The sequence below is a fragment of the Gracilinanus agilis genome, chromosome 5, assembly GCF_016433145.1.
Source record: "Gracilinanus agilis isolate LMUSP501 chromosome 5, AgileGrace, whole genome shotgun sequence".
In the NCBI taxonomy this organism is placed as follows: domain Eukaryota; kingdom Metazoa; phylum Chordata; class Mammalia; order Didelphimorphia; family Didelphidae; genus Gracilinanus; species Gracilinanus agilis.
This window is the reverse complement of record NC_058134.1, coordinates 69,200,089-69,219,762: the sequence shown is the minus strand read 5'-3', so window position 1 is coordinate 69,219,762 and position 19,674 is coordinate 69,200,089. Positions and strand designations below refer to the sequence as shown.

The 19,674-nt window shown below is 36.5% G+C and overlaps 1 protein-coding gene across 1 annotated transcript in view; it reads left to right on the top strand.

Annotated features, from left to right (window-relative positions):
- The window catches only part of MPP7 (MAGUK p55 scaffold protein 7), a 177,537-nt gene extending 165,500 nt beyond the window's left edge, over positions 1 to 12,037 (top strand). The window contains exons 17-20 of the mRNA XM_044678939.1: positions 5,387 to 5,480; positions 6,547 to 6,655; positions 9,941 to 10,084; positions 11,858 to 12,037. Of these exons, the coding sequence (XP_044534874.1) occupies positions 5,387 to 5,480; positions 6,547 to 6,655; positions 9,941 to 10,084; positions 11,858 to 12,037 (527 nt within the window). The remainder of the gene's footprint in view (positions 1 to 5,386; positions 5,481 to 6,546; positions 6,656 to 9,940; positions 10,085 to 11,857) is intronic.
- Positions 12,038 to 19,674: the final 7,637 nt, after the last annotated feature.

The following is a 19,674-nucleotide window of genomic DNA, read 5'->3' as shown; positions in this document are numbered from 1 at the left end:
TTCACAACTCTACTACAACAGTGCATTAGTGTCCTAATTTTTGCACATCACCTGAAACATTTATCATTTTCCTTTTCTGAAATATCAATCTAGTAAATATGGGGTAGTAAGTACTTCAAGTTATTATAAAAATGTACATTTCTCTAATAGTAATCCAGAGTATCTTTTCATATATCACTATAGATAGCTTTGATTCCTTTGTTTGAAAACTGCCTGTTCATGTCCTTTGATCATTTATCAATTGGGGAATTACTTGTACTCTTAAAAATTTGACTCGGTTTTCCTATATATTTGAGAAATGAGACCTTTATCTGAGAAAGTTGCTGTAAAATTCCCCACCCCCCCATTTTCCTACTTTCCTTCTAATCTTGGCTGCATTGGTTTTATTTGTGCACAAACCTTAATGTTTTTTTCTCATGTTTATTCATGAATTATTCCCTAATCCATTAAATCTGACAGGTAAACAATTCCATGCTTCCCTTTTTTGTTTATATCACCCTTTATTTCTAAATCATATACACATTTTGACTTGTAGCATATAGTGTAAAATGTTGATCTATACCTAGTTTCTGCCAAGTTTTCAGTTTTCCCAGCAATTTATGTCAAATAGTGCATTCTTGTTCCAATATCTTTAGCAAATACTTTCTCATGTAACAACATATTTTTGATTTTTTTTTCCAATTCTGTGAAATATTTTGGTTAAATTAGAGTATAAAAGACTACAGTTCTCCCAGAATGTCTTTGGGAGACCATACATGATAGTTTTTACTTTTCAAATGCCCTATAGTCATCATTTAAAGACTAATCCATAGCTTTGATGCAAATTTTAGTTTCATAATTTCCACACACTGAAAATTTTATCAGAAGTTTTAATTAATCAAAGATAGATACCCTTACAAGTAGACTGAATCTACTACATCTGATTCCTCCATTTTAATTCTCTTATGGATTGTGTATAATTTAAAAAGCAAAGAGGTTTTCTCTCAAGTTAGATGAAATCATGGTTCAATAAATAAGCATGAGCTTTTGAGAGTGCCTGCCCTGTGCTTGCTCTGGTAGTATCCTGAATTATCTTTAAGATATTTTTCTTTTTTATTTATATAGGATTGGCATAAAAAGGAAATGAGGACCAAAGGCGCATAATATTTTCATTCCATTTCCTTTTCCATTATTGTTATTATTACTTTATGAGTTAAAGACATTTCAGTATATACTATCTGAATGTTCTGAATTTGTTACAGAAATCAAGTGTAAATTCTGGTATGCAGTGTAGCAAAAATATTGATAATTTAGTTTTGAATGCTTTTAATAAATTATAAGGCAGCTTACAAAACGTTTATTAAATTGAATTGATCCTCACAATTCTGTGAATTAGGCAGCAAATGAGGGGACTCATCCCTGTTTTATAGATAAGGAAATTTAAACTCATCAAAGCTAATGGCCACTCAGCTCCTTATAATAAGTATCAGATCTAGGTCTCAAACTTAAGACTTTTTCATACAAAATCCAATGTAGTATTTCCACTCTACTGAACATTTTGCTTATGGGAGGATCGTATTTGTGGCTTAATGATGTGAAAATGAACTGTATCCCATATATATTGATGTTTGTCTAATGCATTTTTCTCCCCACAAAACCCTAAGGTTTTTCATACTGAGACCATAGAATTTCTATGCATCAGGTATTAACAGGAGGACAATTGTGATCTCATTTGCTACTTTATGCTTGCTTGATCTTCTGTTCAACAGATGAGATTTCTCGGGCTTCTGTACATTCTCCCCTGTCCTTTATTCCTTGTACAAAGCCATGGCTTCATTTTCCCCTAATTCCTAAACTTTAGTGTATTTCCTCTTCACTATCACGATCTTTAGACTCTTCCCTCACTGTCACTTATTATCTAGCTTTATTTATATATTTATTCTATCTGTCTCATTAAGAATCTTAGGATTTGAATTTTCCACATAGAGTGGAGTTGTGGTAGCCTAGCATATATTATGCTATTGTATACATATTGTAGGGGGATGGTCTTTGAGTCAGGAACACTTGATGTTAAGGCCTACCTAGGATACATCAGAACTCTATCAGCCATCAGCCAGTCAGCTTACTTCTTGTGCCTTGGACAATTCTAAAATACTTTAAGTAATAGACAACATTAAAAGACATTTCCACACCAGGCATTGCCTCCACAGAAGAAATCGCCAACCCAGTATTCTCCCCAATATCCCACTTCAGAAAAAGAAAGTAGACCTGGTAACCAAAATATCTTGGTTTTTTTTTATGCCATAGGATTTTAAAAGTCTAATAATCTATATATTTTACTCTATCTAGAGAATATCTGGGGAAGATTTCTGAGAAATATTTTTAAGCAAGAGAATAATTTTCATAGATTTTTCTTTTAGGGAAATCATTCTTCCATAGCTCAAACTCAGCTTTTATTTTCACTATCCAGTTGACAGATTATAAAATAAGTTGTAGCATTTTTTTTTGGTATTTCTTATATTATTATTTACATTATTATTTATTTCATTTTAAAAAGATATTTTATTTTCCCAATTATGTGTAATAACAATTTTCCACATATGTTTTAAGTAGTTATAAAATTCAAATTGTCCCTTTCTTCTCCCCACCCAGATATGGTAAGCAATTTGATCTATATATTATCATGCAAAACATATTTCCATGTTGTTCATTGTTTTAAGAGAATATTCACATAAAATAAAAACACAAATAAACTAAAGTGAAAAATAGTATACTTTGATCTGCATTCTGATTCTAATGGATCTTCTCTAGAGGTGGCTAGTGTTCCTTGTCATATTCAGGACAATAGATCAGGACAATCCAGAATTGTCCTGGATCATCGTATTGCTGAGAGTAGCCAAGTCTTTCACAGTTGATCATTGTACAATATTGCTGTTACTGTGTACAGTATTCTCCTACTTCTGCTTGTTTCACTCTGCATCAGTTCATGTAAGTCTTTCGAGCTTTTCCTGAAATCATCCTGTTTATCATTTCTTAGACCGCAATAGTATTCCATCGCTATCACATACCCCAATTTGCTCAGCCATTCCCCAATTGATGGAGATCCCCATAATTTTCAATTCTTTGCCACCACAAAAAGAGCTGCTATAAATATTTTTGTACAAATAGGTTCTTACCTCCCCTCCCACCCACTTTTTTTGTCTCTTTGTGATACAGACCTACTAGATCAAAAGCTATGCATTGTTTTATAGCCCTTTAGGCATAGTTCCAAATTGCACTCCAGAATGATTCAATCAGTTCACAACTCCATCAGCAATGCATTAGAGTCTCAATTTTGCCAAATCTCCTCCAACATTTATCACTTTCCTTTACTGTCATATTGGCCATTGTCATATAGGTGTGAGGTGGTACTTCAGCATTGTTTCAATTTGCATTTCTCTTATCAAGAGTGATTCAGAACATTTTTTTCATACAGTTATTGATAGCTTTGATTTCTTCACCTGAAAATTGCTTATCTCTATCCTTTGACCACTTGTCAATTGAGAAATGATTTGTATTCTTATAAATTTGACTTAAAGGTCTCGTTTTCTCAAAAATTTTTTCCCAGGTTGTTGTCTCCCTTCAGAAAATCTTTGTAACATTGGTTTCATTTGTACAAAACCCTTTTTAATTTAATATGGTAAAATTATTCATTTTACATTTGTAATGTTCTCTGTCTCTTCATTAATTAAGTTATAAACTCAGATCCTTGGGCATAATTGTTTCAAGGATCTCTGATTCTGTTGATGTAGGCCTTCTCTATCTACAGAGATGCAAAACACAGTCCTTTCAGTGCCTTTGTAGAATTTCTGAGGCCAGAAAAATATATAATCCCTGCAGTTAACCTAGTGACAACCCTTTCCAAATTTAGTAAGCTTTCAGATGTAAGACATAAAGTCTGCCCCTTGGCCCCTTCTTGCTGCTTTTTTCTTGGAAGGGATTGCTAAAACTTCCATTCTGCTGATTTGTCTTCAAGAACCCAGGAGCACCTCCACACCACCACATGGAACATGGATAGGACTTTAGTGGAGAATATATAATTATGTAACCAATAAATATTTGTTGAATTAAGTCACCTCACAGAACTGAATACCATTGATTTGCCACTGTGACAACTTATGCCTCAGATACCTGCATTGAATTAGTGAAGGCTTTTGCTCTGAGCCTTCCTCCACACCACATCTTACCAGACCTAAATTTTTGGAAAGGGATTGTAATGGATTCCTGACATTAAAAAGCATATTTAAAAAAATCTCTGTGGTACCTGCTTTTTAGGCAGAAACAAAATTGTATAATGTATAAAATTATACCAGACGTGAGAATTTTGAGTTATTTAGAGTTAGCCAAATTGAAATGTTTGCATATGGGTAGCAATTAACATAACATGACCATTTTCACATAAATTCTCTTTTGGTAAATCCAGGCATACTGTCTGCATCATTTTTAAGATTCTTACTAGAGGTGGTCTTTTCCTTTAGTGTCATATTTTGCAAATAAATAATGATTGTTTAGATTTTACTTGCAAATCTGAGTGTAGAATTCACCATTCCTGAAGTGCCAAATTATAGGTTAGTTTCATGTATTTCTTCCCATTAGTAAAATTTACTGACATGAATTAACTGAAAGGTTAGTCTGAAATACTAAAAACTGTTCTTGATTATTCTCAAAGAAATATAGTCTTAACTTTAAGTATATCTATTATTAACTAAGGACTTGGAACATGGCTGTGCTAAAGGTCTGTGATTTGCTTTAAGGAAAAAGAATGGATCATTGTGTGATTGGTGGGCAGCTTAATGTAACAGGAAGAACTCTAACTCCGGAATCAAAAGACTTAGATTCAAACCCCTATTCTGTTATTTACCACTTGTATGACTGTGGGTTAGTCAATTAGTTTCTCCAGGTCTTGGTTTCCTTAACTTCTGAAATGAGGGGTTTGGACTAGAAGGTCTCTGAAGTCCTTTTGAGCTGTATAACTATAATTTAGAGTCCACCTGCCCTCCCTCTCTTGGCCTATGCATTCGTTATGGCTTGTCTTGGGCCCTTGTCTCCTTCTATGTAATCTTTATTCCCTTATTGAGTTAAGTTACTTCATTAAATTTAAAATTCAAACCCATACAAATGATTCAAAAATCATATTTTGTTATAAATACCATTATAATGGCATCTGAATTATTGAAACTACTATATTTTAAAATATACTATTCTTTTTTTATTAGCGATGCTTCCATTTTCAGTTGTCAATTGATTGTTTAAGGAAAATAGTCAATTCTGAGCGTGTGTGTGTGTGTGTGTGTGTGTGTGTGTGTGTGTGTTTTCTGATGGTGAATAATATGGACCTTATCTAAAACTATTTTTAATTAAATTACAGACACTACCAGAGCAAGAAGAAGCCAAGAAAGTGATGGTGTTGAATATATTTTCATTTCCAAGCATTTGTTTGAGACAGATGTACAAAATAACAAGTATGTATAAAAATTTTTAGAAGTCTAAAAGCACTTGACTAATACTATTTTTCATTTTTGATAACCAAATCTTTTTTCTATTTGAAATTTGTTTTAATTTTCAAAACATGAAATCTAAAAAAAGTATTTCAATAAGTGATTTTTCATAGTCTGAAAAGAAAAATGAAAATACGTACCCCCAAAATATCTTATGTTATACATTTTTAATGTATTTTATAAAATTAAAAGCATAAGAACAGTTTTAGAGGAGGAGATTAATATCTTATATACTTCCTACTCATTTAATATTACATTTTTGACAGCATTCCTTTACAATGGTGTGTTTAAATTTTATACTAGGATATTTAGGTTCTGAACAGACACTTCCTGTTCTCATTAAATTCGTGGCTTACATGAAGATCCTGCAACCTGACTTTTTGCTTTATTCTCTTGCACTCTCTACTCTTCAAAGATTTAAGTTACAGAAACTATTATGGTAGCACCATTTACTTGAATATTTTTTTTACCAATTTTACTGTTTGACCCTAAATATTTCAGGGAGCAATGTGTGTTTTAAAACAGGATTGTGGGATTTTATTGAAACTTCAAAATGTTCCTTTCTCTTTGGCAAACTGTTTGTATTTTTATAGCATATAATCAGCTGCCCTGGTTCCATTAACCACCATCTTAGTTCCTCCTCTCGTTCTAAAGCTGAGTTTGGATATTCTGGGGCATGCAGTGAAATTTCAGTAGTTTCTATTGTTTAGCTTATCCACTGTTTTATTACATTGCATTAGTTCAGAAAAGGAGGTGATGGAAAACATTAGTGTGCTGTTGGACGAAAGTGCTTTTTTCTGTTTAACTGTAATACAAGCAGGTGTTACTGATTTGAAAATGTAAAATAGAAGATTTTTTTTAAGATTGACATGCTGAAGTACTTGGCAATGTTTCTTTTTATAAAACATGGCAAAAATCACATATGTTCAGCAAAAATCTCTTTTACATATGAATTATATCTTGCAAAGTATAATTTCTTTTGAAAAATTGGGAATACGCCTGATGGAGCTCTACTTCTGATTTCCTACAGGTTTATTGAGTATGGAGAATATAAAAACAACTACTATGGCACAAGTATAGATTCTGTTCGCTCTGTTCTGGCTAAAAACAAAGTTTGTCTGTTGGATGTTCAACCACATGTAAGTAAGCAATACACTTTTCAGTGTCCCTTCATGTCAGGCTTCCAGGAGAAAAACTAATAGAGACTTAACAGTATCATTTGAATTTGTATTCCACACTCTCTGTGGCCATTTATAGCCTGTCTGAGAAGAAAGAAACATTTAAAAATAAATGAAGAAAACTTTAATTTTAAAAACAAACTTCTTAGATTAATAGTTTCGAAAATCAGCTTTCATAATTTCAGTGTTTTGGTCCATTTTTGTTGGCTTCTATACCTCTAGTTGCTTTTCAGTCCATGTCTGATTCTTTGAGACCCCATTTGAGGCTTTCTTAGTAAAGATACTAGAGAGGTTTGCCATTTCCTTCTCCAGCTCATTTACAGATGAAGAAATTAAGGCAAACTTGCCCAAGGTCACACATGTAGGAAGCTTTAGGGACCAGATTTGATTCAGGAAGATGAATTTGTCTGACTCTATGCCGGGCACTCTATCCACCATGCCACCTAGCTGCCTGATTTGCAAATTCCAACCTTTAAAAATAAATCAATTTTTCATATAGTAATTAACTCTTTTAAATGTTACAAATAGTGCAGTAAATGAAAGGTGTTTTGGTTTTCCCGTGGAATTCAGCCCTATTTGCTATTTATTTTTGTGCTATTAAGAGATGTTATGATCTAAAACAAAACGTTTAGCTGAAGAGTATTATTCTCATTTTTTGTGGTGAATTAATCAATGAACAGGCATTTATTAAGTGGCTCTTGTCCTTTGGATAAAATATAAACTCTTCAGCAGACGTTGTAGTATGTCCTGGGAATACAAATTTTAAAAACACAGACACACACAGTTCTTACTTTCAAGGAACTTTTGCATACTATCAGAATTTACTGACACCTGCAATAGGCATTTGGATCAATATATTTTTAAAGGAAAATGTAGTCACATTAGCTTAGTTATTCAATGACCATATAATTGTGTTTGTGTTTTTTTTTCATGGATCACTGTTGATTAAATACTAAAATCTAAGGAGTATGGGCTGGCAGCTTGGTGGCTCAATGGAAAGAGCCAGGCAGAGGGGAAGTCCTGCATTCATATTTGGCCTCAGATACTTCCTGGCTGTGAGACCCTGGATAAATCACTTATCCCACATTGCCTAGCTCTTACCCTTCTTCTGCCTTGTAACTAATACTTAGTTTTAAGAAAAAGGAATCTAAGGTATCCTTTTTTTTCCTCTTGCCCTTGGGGACATAAAAATGCTTGTTATTTCCCTGCATGTAAATCTCCAATGGTTCTCTATGTGCCTGGCTGACTGTTCCATCTCAGACTTTCCCTCCAGCTGCCCATTCCGTACTAGCCTCCCACCAGACTGAAGTGTGGCGGCTTCTGTACTTTGCGCTTGAGTGACTCCTCGGCGCTTTGAGGCAGCACCATGTCTGTGCCTCTGTCTCTACTCGTGTGTCCATCCCTAATCCCTCCCCTCCCCTCCCATAAGGCCATAAGGAGCCGGTCCTCGGGGGTTTAAGTCAGCGTCAGCAATGTGCAGGGTGTGCTATGGCCCGGGATGACAAAGAAGCGACCCTCCAAGCCAGCTTTGGCCTCCAGGAGCCCGTTCTGATGGCGGATGTAAAGGCGGGCTGAGAACGGAATGCCGGGGTCACATGGGCTAATGCCGGGGTCACATGGGCTAATGCCGGGGTCACATGGGCTCATGGCGAGGGAACTTAGGCGGAGATCACGATTGGCAGGACAATGGGCTCTTACATCTGATCCTGAAGGAACTCGAGAGCTCGCACCTGGGAAGTCCGCTCCAATGGGAGTGGGGGATGGGCAGGGGTCCCAGCACGTGGAGGGCCAGGCCGGGGAGATGCAGAGGGAGGACCCCAGGCTACCGGCAGGACTTGAGCACAAGCTGGTGGTGGGAGGTGCGAAGGAGGGAGGGGCCCGACAGCAGCCAGGTTCCAAGCCTGGTGCCTTGTAGGACAGGGGTGCCCCCAGCCATAAGAAGGAGAGCAGGGAGAGAGGAGCATGGCTGCGGGAATGAAAGTTTCCCCTTCTTGGATAGCAATGGCTTTGGGCCTGCCCTCCTTCCCTCCACTCGGGAAGCCTCTGCCTTTAATGGCCTCCTGCCTGCACCCTAGCAGTAGGACCCTCCTGGGCCTGCTGTCCATCTCCTCCCTCCAAGGGCTTTTCTCAGAACACAGAGCCAGCTGCATCACAACCCCCCTGCCCCCATCCTCATTTAAAGCCCTCCGTGGCCCGCTTCCTACCTCCCTTCCCTTCCCGTTTTTCACTTTGGATTGCCCCCTTCACGGACATTTTTGCCCATCTGCCATTCCCCACAGGAACCCCTCCTGGCCAGTCCCTGTTAGCACTTTGTGTGGGTGAGTGTGGGCTCTGTTAGTGCCTCTGGGCATGCGGCTGTGAAAAAGTGCCAGGGGGCCTCCCTCCTAATCACCCCCAGCAGGTCCTGCCTGTGTGCAGAGCTCAGTGTGGCCCAGAGAGAGAATATTGCCTTCCAGGAACTTGTACACAGACATGTAAATGCTTGCGAAGGAATTTCAAGGAACTGAGATAGATGCACACTGAATTTTCCCTGAGTAAGGAGCTAGTCAATGAAGAGCTTCTCTGGAGCATCGAATTTGAAAAGCATCTCTTAGAGCTGGGGTCAGCAACCTTTTTGGCCATGAGAGCCATAAACGCCTTTTGTGAGAGCCGTACAGTGCTCATAGGGTGCTCCTGTAACAGCACCTGAAAAAATATTGACTTTATGTCCTGCAGAAAGAGCCATATCTGGCCCTCGAAAGAGCCAGATATGGCTCGAGAGCACGTTGCCTACCCCTGCCTTAGATGCTTGCATTGTGCACAAATCAGAACATGTTTTGTTTTGTTTTTCTAAATTCTTACTTTTCTATCTTAGAATCTAAGTATGGATTCCATAGCAAAAGAATGGTGAGGACTAGGCAATGGGGGTTAGGTGACTTGCCCAGGGTCACACAGGTAGGAAATGTCTGAAGTCACATTTGAACCCAGAACCTTAGGTCTCTTCCTCTGAGCCATCCAGCTGCCCCAAAAACATGTTATAAGATGAGTCTTTCTCCATAACCAAGTAGATTTTCAATCATCTTTTTAGAGGCCTCTTGTGGTTTTCAGCCAACAGAATTTTAACAATTTGGATGCACTAAAAGACAAGTAATCTTGAATTGAAAAAGAACTTGAGCGTTTATCTCCTTTGCATCTTGCCGTGCACATTTGCCAAGGGTATAATTTTTAAAATGTAGCAAACTGGTCACAATCTCTTCTTTCTCTCAGACAGTGAAGCATTTAAGAACACTAGAATTTAAACCATTTGTTATATTTATAAAACCCCCATCCATTGAGCGTCTGAGAGAGACCAGAAGAAATGCAAAGATTATTTCAAGTCGAGATGACCAGGGAACGGCAAAGCCCTTTACAGTAAGTATGTTAACAGTCCGCTGAAGTGTGTGAGCAGCCCTCAGAGGGCTTGTGCTATAGCAATCAGCTTTGGAAAGAACAGAATGTTATCAGATTATATAACTTCAGTTCTGTAAAAATGTGGAGGAGTCCTTCAGTATAGATGCTAAAAGATGAAACAATTCTTGCCTCTCCTGCTTCCAGGGATGGTTATAATATATACTTTACAAATCCATTTCATCTTCATAGTACAAAGTAAAATCTACCTGTGAAAAGAACAAATTATTTCTTTTAGAAGATCAGTATTCATTTGAGACCGTGGCTTTGCATGCATTTTGAGGATCTTGTTATGTAGATGTTAGTCTTTTTAATTACCCAGGACACTTTATAACTCTCTTAATAAATTAAAATTTTCCAAGCTAATACCGCTCACAAGGAAAATGAAAAAAAAAATAAAGCTTTTGTTTGTTATTACTTGTAGAAGTTGACAAATTAGGTGAAAAATACTATAATTTGCCGTTTATTTTCTTTTTCTATTGCCAACCAGATTTATCACAATGACATAAAACTTTAGTAGAATGGCATCTACGAGAGTACTCCAAAATTGTAGTTGGAAAAACAACTATTTTATTTATTCAACACCAGTAGAAATGTAGGGAAATGCTGGAAAGTCAAGCACATCCTTGTCATTCATATGCAAAGATGTTGGTACTGTGTGTATGCCCTGTAGGTGGGATTAGAAAGACCCACAGCCTGACCAGCAGCATAACCACATACAAGTTAGGACCTACACAAGCTCTCACCAATAATTTCTGCAGCGGCTTCTGGCAGGACCACTCATTGTTTCTCTTTGCCTCAGCACAATATTTTAGTTCTGCCATTGGATCCTAAACAAAAAAGTAAACAAATTAAAATGGGGAAAGCTACACCAAAGCTTTCATTAAACTTCATAAATATATTCTTTATTTATTACAGCCAGTTGACCCCAAAAAAACCCACCACTGATTTTTAAGATTCCTCTTAGTGAGAATGATTTTTCTAAAAATCCAGGCATCACTGTTTAGTAGTTTTCGTGATCTAATTCACATTGCCTAATATTTTTGATTCGTAATCTGCCCATGTCCAAATTTTATGGTTCAGTATTACTGCTACAAAACCCTATGTAGCACTAAAATGAACACTGAAATTAGTTATAACTTAAACCATTTTCCATGTTTTAAAAATATGGTAACATAATACTGGGATTTGGTATACTTAAATTTCCTTATATAAACATGAGTTATATAAAAGCTAAATGGGTTTTTTTGTTGTTGTTATTTGCAAAAGCAAATGAAAATCTTTACTGAATTAGACATGAGAAGACAGGAAAGCAACAAGAACCTTCCTTTTGAAAAGGTACCAAACTTTGAAGTAAAGTTAGTGTTCTTTAAAATTAGTTATGATTCCCCTGCTAATAGTGAGTATAAGTAATGCAGTTAGTCAAAACATTTTTAGAATAAACAGCTGAAAACATTTTCCTTCCCTGTATTTCTAATCAGAAATATTCTTGTATTAATCACTTATTACTTATGTTTTTTAAAAAGGGAAAGGAAAAGATCTGAATGTTAGTAGAAAAATGACCTTTACAAGGAGATTCAGATATAATGAAATGTGATGGCTACTGAAAATTGCAGTTAAACAGTACTGAATGTTAACTCAGAACTAAATACAATGCTTGCAGAATGTCTATATTTAATACTGATATGAAGGGATATAATTACCTTATTGACTAATTCTTTAAAATATTTTTTGCAGGAAGAAGACTTTCAAGAAATGATTAAATCTGCACAGATAATGGAAAGTCAATATGGCCATCTTTTTGACAAAATTATAGTAAATGATGATCTCACTGTGGCTTACAATGAGCTAAAAGCAACTTTTGATAAATTGGAGACAGACACATATTGGGTTCCAGTGAGCTGGTTACATTCATAAGACTGTGAACAAGGTGTTTCAGAGTCATCTTTTAACAGGGTTTATGATTAGTAAGAAAGTAGTTGCCATTTTGGTGAAAGGGCTTTTAAATTTCTGTCACTGATAGGTGGTTGTTTTTTAAATCAATATCACTAATGCAGTTACAATTTTGATTAAGTTGAAAGCTGATATTATTTTCTTCCTTAAAGTCCTTTACCAGACTTAAGGTGTGCATATAAGTTCTAAATTTAATTTAAATGGAGTTTTGCCCAATTCTCTGTTCTAAGCTTTGAAACATCTGGTTGTCTTTAATATAGCTATATATCCACGATGAGGTTTAAATTTTTGTTTAAAAGAGAAGTCGCTAAAGACTTTAATATATATTGGAGATCAGTGCTTCAATAGTCTCAGATGTGGTCACTGCCATAAAGTTTGCATGTTAGCAGTCGAAGGTAATATCATTACTTTAAATTGCAGTCATTGAGACAAGCAGGACAGCTCAAGTTTTTCTGGATAGATCATCACAGTTTTAACTGGTCTAACTATCAAGATGGGTTCTCTTGCTGTCCCCTGAAAGTCTGAGGTTTTGGGGGTTCTTTTTTTAAACCCAGACCATATATTCACAGTGTGTATATTTAAACTCTTTCATAAATGAATTGCCCGGTGAACTATAAAACATATTCTGAGAAGGACTTGCATGCTGTGAACAGACTTTACATATGTTTGTAGGTGGTATAACAAAGGCTTTAATAAGGAAAAGTGGGTTCTTGTTTTAATATTATAGATGGAATTCTACAAAATTTTCCTTTATAAGTTAATTGGTATCTTAAGATAAGAAACAACAATGTTTTTTTTTTAAATCATTGGCAAAAAATTCTGGAGTCATTTTTAAAGTAGATTTAGTTGGTTACAGATTTTTCCAATAAATGTTAGAGAAGTGTTTCACATTTAAAAACCAGATATACACAAGTTATTGTTGCAAACACAGTAAATGTGTTGCACTGATTTATTTAAAATTATGAGCATTTTATCACTGTACACTTTAATTTAAAAACACTCAATTCACTTAAATTATAAAACTTCACATTTAATTTTAACTTTTATTACACTTTTGAGACAAAGATCCATGTTTAATATTGATTAAACTCCATCTCAACTTACTTCAATTTTCGTAAAAGTAAATGAACAAACTATGTGATTAGACACAAAAATTAAATGTGATTTTTCCCTTTTTCCTGATTTACCACTGATAGGCAGAAATTCAATAAAAAGCTTTAACATGCCTATCACTTAAATAAGTAAATTTGCCCTGCAACTACAGAGTGCCGTAGACCTTGCTAACCAAAACCCACCATATTTGTGATATTTGAATAAGAAATGATTTATTTATGTTGATGTGTAAAGAAGAATTTATGTCTTGATTATATAAAAAAAGAATTTAGTGAAACTTTATATATTTATGAAAGGGTCAAAAGGGATAGTAGGGTTTTTTTAAATTCCTTGTCAGTATAGTCATTCATAAAATAGATATGTGAAAGTAAAAGTTGAAATGGTGGTTTTGTAAATCAGGCTCAACATTCCATGTAAATATTTGACCATGGGTCATTGACAGGTGGAAAGAGCCACCAGTTTGTTATTTTTTGAGTGCTCGTCGAATAGCCTGGTTTCCCTCTGTATTTGTTTCAGGCTTTTCAAGTGAAACCAGCAAAATATTAAGGACAGAAACATCCAATATTTACTAAACTTGACACATTGTTTCTCACCACAGATAGCTAGAGCACAAATTTTCCTTAAGTCATCACAATGATCAATGAATTCTCTGTCTAAATTTGTATTATTTATCTTTCTGTTCTGGGCTCACATAGATACTAAGCCTGATGCTGCTCAAGCTGCCCTGACAGCCTTTGAAAGAAACAGGAGTTCTGGATAAATGTTTTCTTTTTTTGTACACTCATGAAAATGTCCTTTATATCATGTGTATCTGTATAAAATATGTATTATTTAGGACTGTCTCTCACCTTCTTAACCACCCCTCCCCCCAAAAAACAAACAAACAACAACAAAATTTGACCTAGAATATCCAGTGAGTTAAGGCAATATTTGATTTTTCAGAATACCATTGTCCAAATAATTGCCCTGATTCTCCAAGTCATTTTGTTTGTGGATGAAGCTTTAATTTGGTACATGTTCAGTCTTTTTGTTATTGCTAAGAAAACCTTCCAGATTTTCTAGTTACTATAAATCTGAAGAAAAAAAAGTGATTATTTTTATGGATAATTGAAAATAATTCCACCACATATCCTAAAGGATATATTCTGATCTGTTTGCTTTTGGGGTCCGACCTAGGCAGTATTTGTATGTGAAGGCAGCCCATTCCTAATTTTTTAATGACTAAAGATGATGGCAATTTGAAAAGGTTTGCACTTGGGGGGAAAAAATGTCAGCTAATGACAGTTAAGCATACTTACTTTTAGACCACAATCCTATATCTTAAAAACAGCTTTAATTAAAATTTAATCCGAATTTGTTGGACCTAAGAAGAGCACAAGGGATTTGCCGACATCATGTAGCAAGAGGCTGTTGATTCTGTATTTTGCCTCCTAACACGACAATGGCTTTATGAGCCTCACTGTAGCTCTTGGCAGTAGCTTAACAGACATATCCCAATTCCCAGGCTGGATTGTCAGCCAGCACAGAGAGCACAGGGAACATTAAATTTTTAAAAGTCTGTGCATTAAAAAAACAAGTTGGTATAAAGACAATCCAAGAGCAAGATGGAAAATCTACACTCCTCTGACTGACAAGTTGATACTAGATTTTGTTGTTGTTTTGAAGGAGGAGGAGGGTGAGAGGGAATCTGAAGGAGGCACTAACTCCAGCGAATTTTCATTTTTCCTAGACGTCCTTTCCCTACAATGTACACATGACTGCATGCTCTCATTACTAGGACGGAATATGTAGCACTCAGAGTTTCTGCAGTAAAAAGTTGGCCACGATTTTATTCATGCTTTTGAAATAAAGTATTTTGAAGAGATTTACCTTAGTTATTGATTCACCATGGTAGTCTAGAACGGGCTATTGCTGGGGCCTTCCGCCAACATAGGAGAGCTTCTGGTGTCTGTGAGGCTGCCATGACAAAAGCCATTTGTGATCATGGTAGCAGGACCTTCACTTTTCTGATCTGCACTGCTGTTATAAAAGCCTCTCAAGATAAAGACACTATTTCCGTTTTTCTTTTTGACTAGTAAGGTTTTATCAATAAATACAAGAGAAGACTTTAACGTTAAAGTATATGCGATTTGTGGTGGGTAAAGTTTTTTGAGAACTGTCTGACTTTGTTGGAATCTCGTTGTCCTTTGCTGATTGCTGTAGTGGAACAGACATTCGCATTTTGTACTGTTGGATCCGGCACCATACTTGAACTTGCCATCAATTTCTTAGTTGATGCCATGACTGAAATATAAATTTACTTTCTCTCACTGAAAAATAAATTATTGACACAACATATCTGTGCTAGGCGTTTTGATTTTCGTGGTGGGTGTCAGTAGTTTGTAAGAGGAGTGGATCCTTTGCCCCAATAGGCTGCTCCCTTCGTGTCCCTTCTCCTTTGTTAGTAAGACCATCTCTTTAGGGAAGAAACAAGCCAACCTTGAGTTCTACCTGCTACTTTGGAACAACATCGCCATTGACTTTGTTGGGCAGGAATTGATGTTCTTCTAAGGGGAATTCAGGTACCAGTGAAAGGTGACAAGCTTTAAGTCCAATTTCCATACTTTCCACCTTTGTTTCAACTGTAATTTTGGGGGAGGCTTAGGGGGAAGAGTGACAGGAATTTCTGCAATGCTGTCTTCTGAATTATTATGCTTTATTACTTCAAAAACACAACTGGCATCTATCTTGGGGCTTTGGAATCATCATCAAAAGCTGCTGAGCAATTGTCTTAATTCTAATGAACACCAAATTTTATGTATTTGGGGTTTTATCTCCCCAAAAGGGAAGTGTTTATCAAAAAAGTGTCATTTGTAAAGATCCCACATTGTGCATAGTTTTATGGACTATACAGAGTGAGAACTACTTATTAAGGCTGCATCGGGAAGTCTTGGATCTGAAGTTATAGTTAAGAGCATTTCTTATATCGTGGGTGCTGAGTGATCAAATTCAGATTCAGAATTTATCTCCTGGCTTCTTTTAACATGAGATTAACATAATTGTTATCAAAATAAAGGTTTTGTGGCAAAAAACAAGTAACTATGGGGAAAAATTTTTAAATTAAAGTATTTTGTGCTTTCTAGTTTAAAGAAATGCAAATTACTCATGATACTGGAGAATGTTTCCATGGATTATTTTTTGAGACAATATTCTCCATTTATTTGGGGGGGGGGGTCAGATCTGTAATTCCATAGTTATTGACACCTCTGCAATTTCTAGTTTTAGAGTTTCTTGAGTCACTGAGAAGCTAAGTGATTTAAGTGCCCCAGGTCACCCAGTCCTTCCTTGTCAGAAATGGGACTTGAACCAGTCTCTGAGACTAGCCAGCTTTCTATAAACATGGTTATAATAATTTTGCTACTCTCAGCTGGCATCATATGGGTAAACATAATATTGAAAGATGTCCAAATTTTAGCCAGATTAGGACCAAAGAGAGGTCGTGACTTCTTCAGTTATTAAGTAATCATTAACCTCACAGGAATGAGAATAGGAGCTTTCAGGGAGCAGCCAGCAATAATACTAGAATAACTGCCAGCAGGGCTAAGGATTCCTTCCAATCATGGAGGAGTAGTTTCTGTGATCACCATTTATAGGATTGGGGGAACCTCAGAGCCATCATCATTCACAATCAAGAGTCTTTGAGGCATTTTTACTAGGGACAACTTCCATCTGGGGAAAATGGAGTGATTCTGAGTACCAGATCTGAGCACCTCAAAGTAATAATAAGATTGTCCCATATGTTGAAGTCAGAACTCGCGTGGTTCAATATTTTTCCCAGTAAGGCTTTTTGTAGGAGGATGGAACTTGTTTTCTTCCTATCCAAAACAATGTTTTTGTTATCAAAAGTAATTTATTTTTTATTTTAAAATTTAAATTTAAAAATAGTTCAAAAAACTATCTTTCGGGGCAGCTGGGTAGCTCAGTGGAGTGAGAGTCAGGCCTAGAGACGGGAGGTCCTAGGTTCAAACCCGGCCTCAGCCACTTCCCAGCTGTGTGACCCTGGGCAAGTCACTTGACCCCCATTGCCCACCCTTACCAATCTTCCACCTATGAGACAATACACCGAAGTACAAGGGTTAAAAAAAAAACTATCTTTCATAATGTTTGCTATCAAGCCTGAAAGAGCTGCCTCTTTTGGAATTTTGTCATCTACTTTGTGGAAATAATGCAATCCTGATTGGATCCCAAACATATAAGCATCAAAAAATATTTCTTGAATGATTTATCACGTGAAAGGTACCATCCTAGATGCTATGGGAGGTAGATTTTTTCTTTCAACAAAAGTCCTTACCTTCCAGGAGTTTGTAATCTAGCTGGAGAGATAAGAAATATGCACATGAAAAAAATAACTACAACATCATTACCGTCTGTAAATACCACGTGTAGAATAGAAACAGTGAGCACCACAGGACTTCACAAAAAGGAAAGATCATTTCCAGCTGGAGTGGTTGGGGAGGAATTCATGGAAGTGGAGAGATCTGACCTCAAAAGATGGGGGAGGATTTGAATAGAAGTCCTTCCAACTAGGGGTGAAACTTTGTTTAAAAAAAGATGCGATGTTTTGGGCATCTAGCAATCAGAATTTATTTAGGTTATATGGAAGTACCTCTACACACAAGACAAAATACTCATTGAACTTGTCTCCTATTTAAATTTTGTCCTTTCCATTCTTGCCAAAACACCACTTTCAGGGTTACTACCCAGAACAAAAATTCCTTCCTGATTCCCTGATGCCATCAAGCTCCCACCCAAACTGGTTTTTCAAAGCTTTGCTGCTCCCTGTGTAGATATCCTTATTTCCAACTAGAACTTTCTGCTATAGTCATTCAAATCTTATTGACACCTGAACACTGTAGTATAGAACACATCCTGTTCCTTTTTTTTTTTTCCTTCCTTTACTCATATGGTGTCCCAATCTGGCTGGGAATATTCTCTGTCCTTCCCATGATCATAGCCAAATTCTATCCATTCTTCAGCCCCCACTTCTACATCATCATCGTCATCATTTTTCATATATGTAAAATATGCATTATATCATCATAATATATATTATATACATTATATTATAGCGTTCTGGGACTATGCCCCGTTTTTTCTGGACCACTTTTAGATTTGTATCTGATCCAAGAAAAAGGGAGAAATCACTGTAGGATACTGTTTAAGACAGTGATGGGCAAACTTTTTAAAGAGGGGGCCAAAGGAAAGGAAATGCTCACCTGTCAGTCTGTTTCTAAGGCAAGTTTTTCAAAGTTCCATCCTATTGTGTCCTACTCATTGTATTCATCAGATTAGGAATAATGTCACATGGTAGGATAGAGCAAGGGCCCACATCTGGCCCACGGGCCATAGTTTGCCCATCACTGGTTTAAGAACTTCTATTAGGAGCAACTAGATAGATAATACTGAGAATAGATATCTAAGCTGGAGTCGGGAGCACTTGGGTTCAAATCTGGCTTCAAATACTTCCTACCGTGTGATCCTAGGCAAGTCGCTTAACCCCAGTTGCCTAGCCCTTGTTGCTCTTCTGTCTTAGAACTGATACTAAGACAAAGTCAGGGTTAAATAAGCCTCAACAACTACAAACCAGAAAACCACCTTTCAACTAAAAGTGATTTTTCTATGGAAAATGTATCCATTCACAGGGTAACCAGTTGTATGGAAAAGCTTCTTGAAAGTCTTAGAACAGTTTTAAGCTTTTTTGAAACAGCCCTAAGCCTTTGGGACAACTGTGTCCTCCCACTTGTCCAAACTCTCTCTCTCTCTCTCTCTCTCTCTCTCTCTCTCTCTCTCTCTCTCTCTCTCTCTCTCTCTCTCCCTGTCTCTCTATCTCTGTCTCTCTCTTCCCTTCTTTTCCACACTTTTTTTTTTTTTGGTTGATAGGTAGCTAATTTAGAATGCAGCCTGTCCTGAAACTTCAGTTCTTGGTTTTAGAGCAATAATTGCCTCTGCGTGAAACTGATAAATTTCCTGCAGAGATGTCTGCAGCCCTGATGGCAGGCCCTTTGACAGCCTTTCAAGGTGTTACCCTGTAAAGTTGCTCTATTGGGTCGGTATTTGAGCAAGATGGAAAATTACCTGTGGCCTGTTACACTGAGGTCTTCTGCTGGCGGGGTAGAATCATGCCATTTTCCAGTAGACGATCATTTCCTGTTATGGGTTAGAAATACCAACTATAATGAAAAACATTGGGCTAAATTCTCCTAAAGAATTAGAAGGTGAGAACCCAGCCTCTAATGCTCAAATCCATTTTACAACCTCTTTTTTGGGGCAGTAGTAAGACAGTGAGAGAGCCTGCAGACCTTTTGGATATCTGAGCCAAGCAAAAATTTTTATAACAAGTAGTTCTTTTTCCCCCCCTTGATTCCTCAAGGTAATAGGTTTCCTTTAATGATATTTTTTTTCTCCTGATCATTCTACACTTTGAAAAGAATATACTTGTAAGGCTTAGC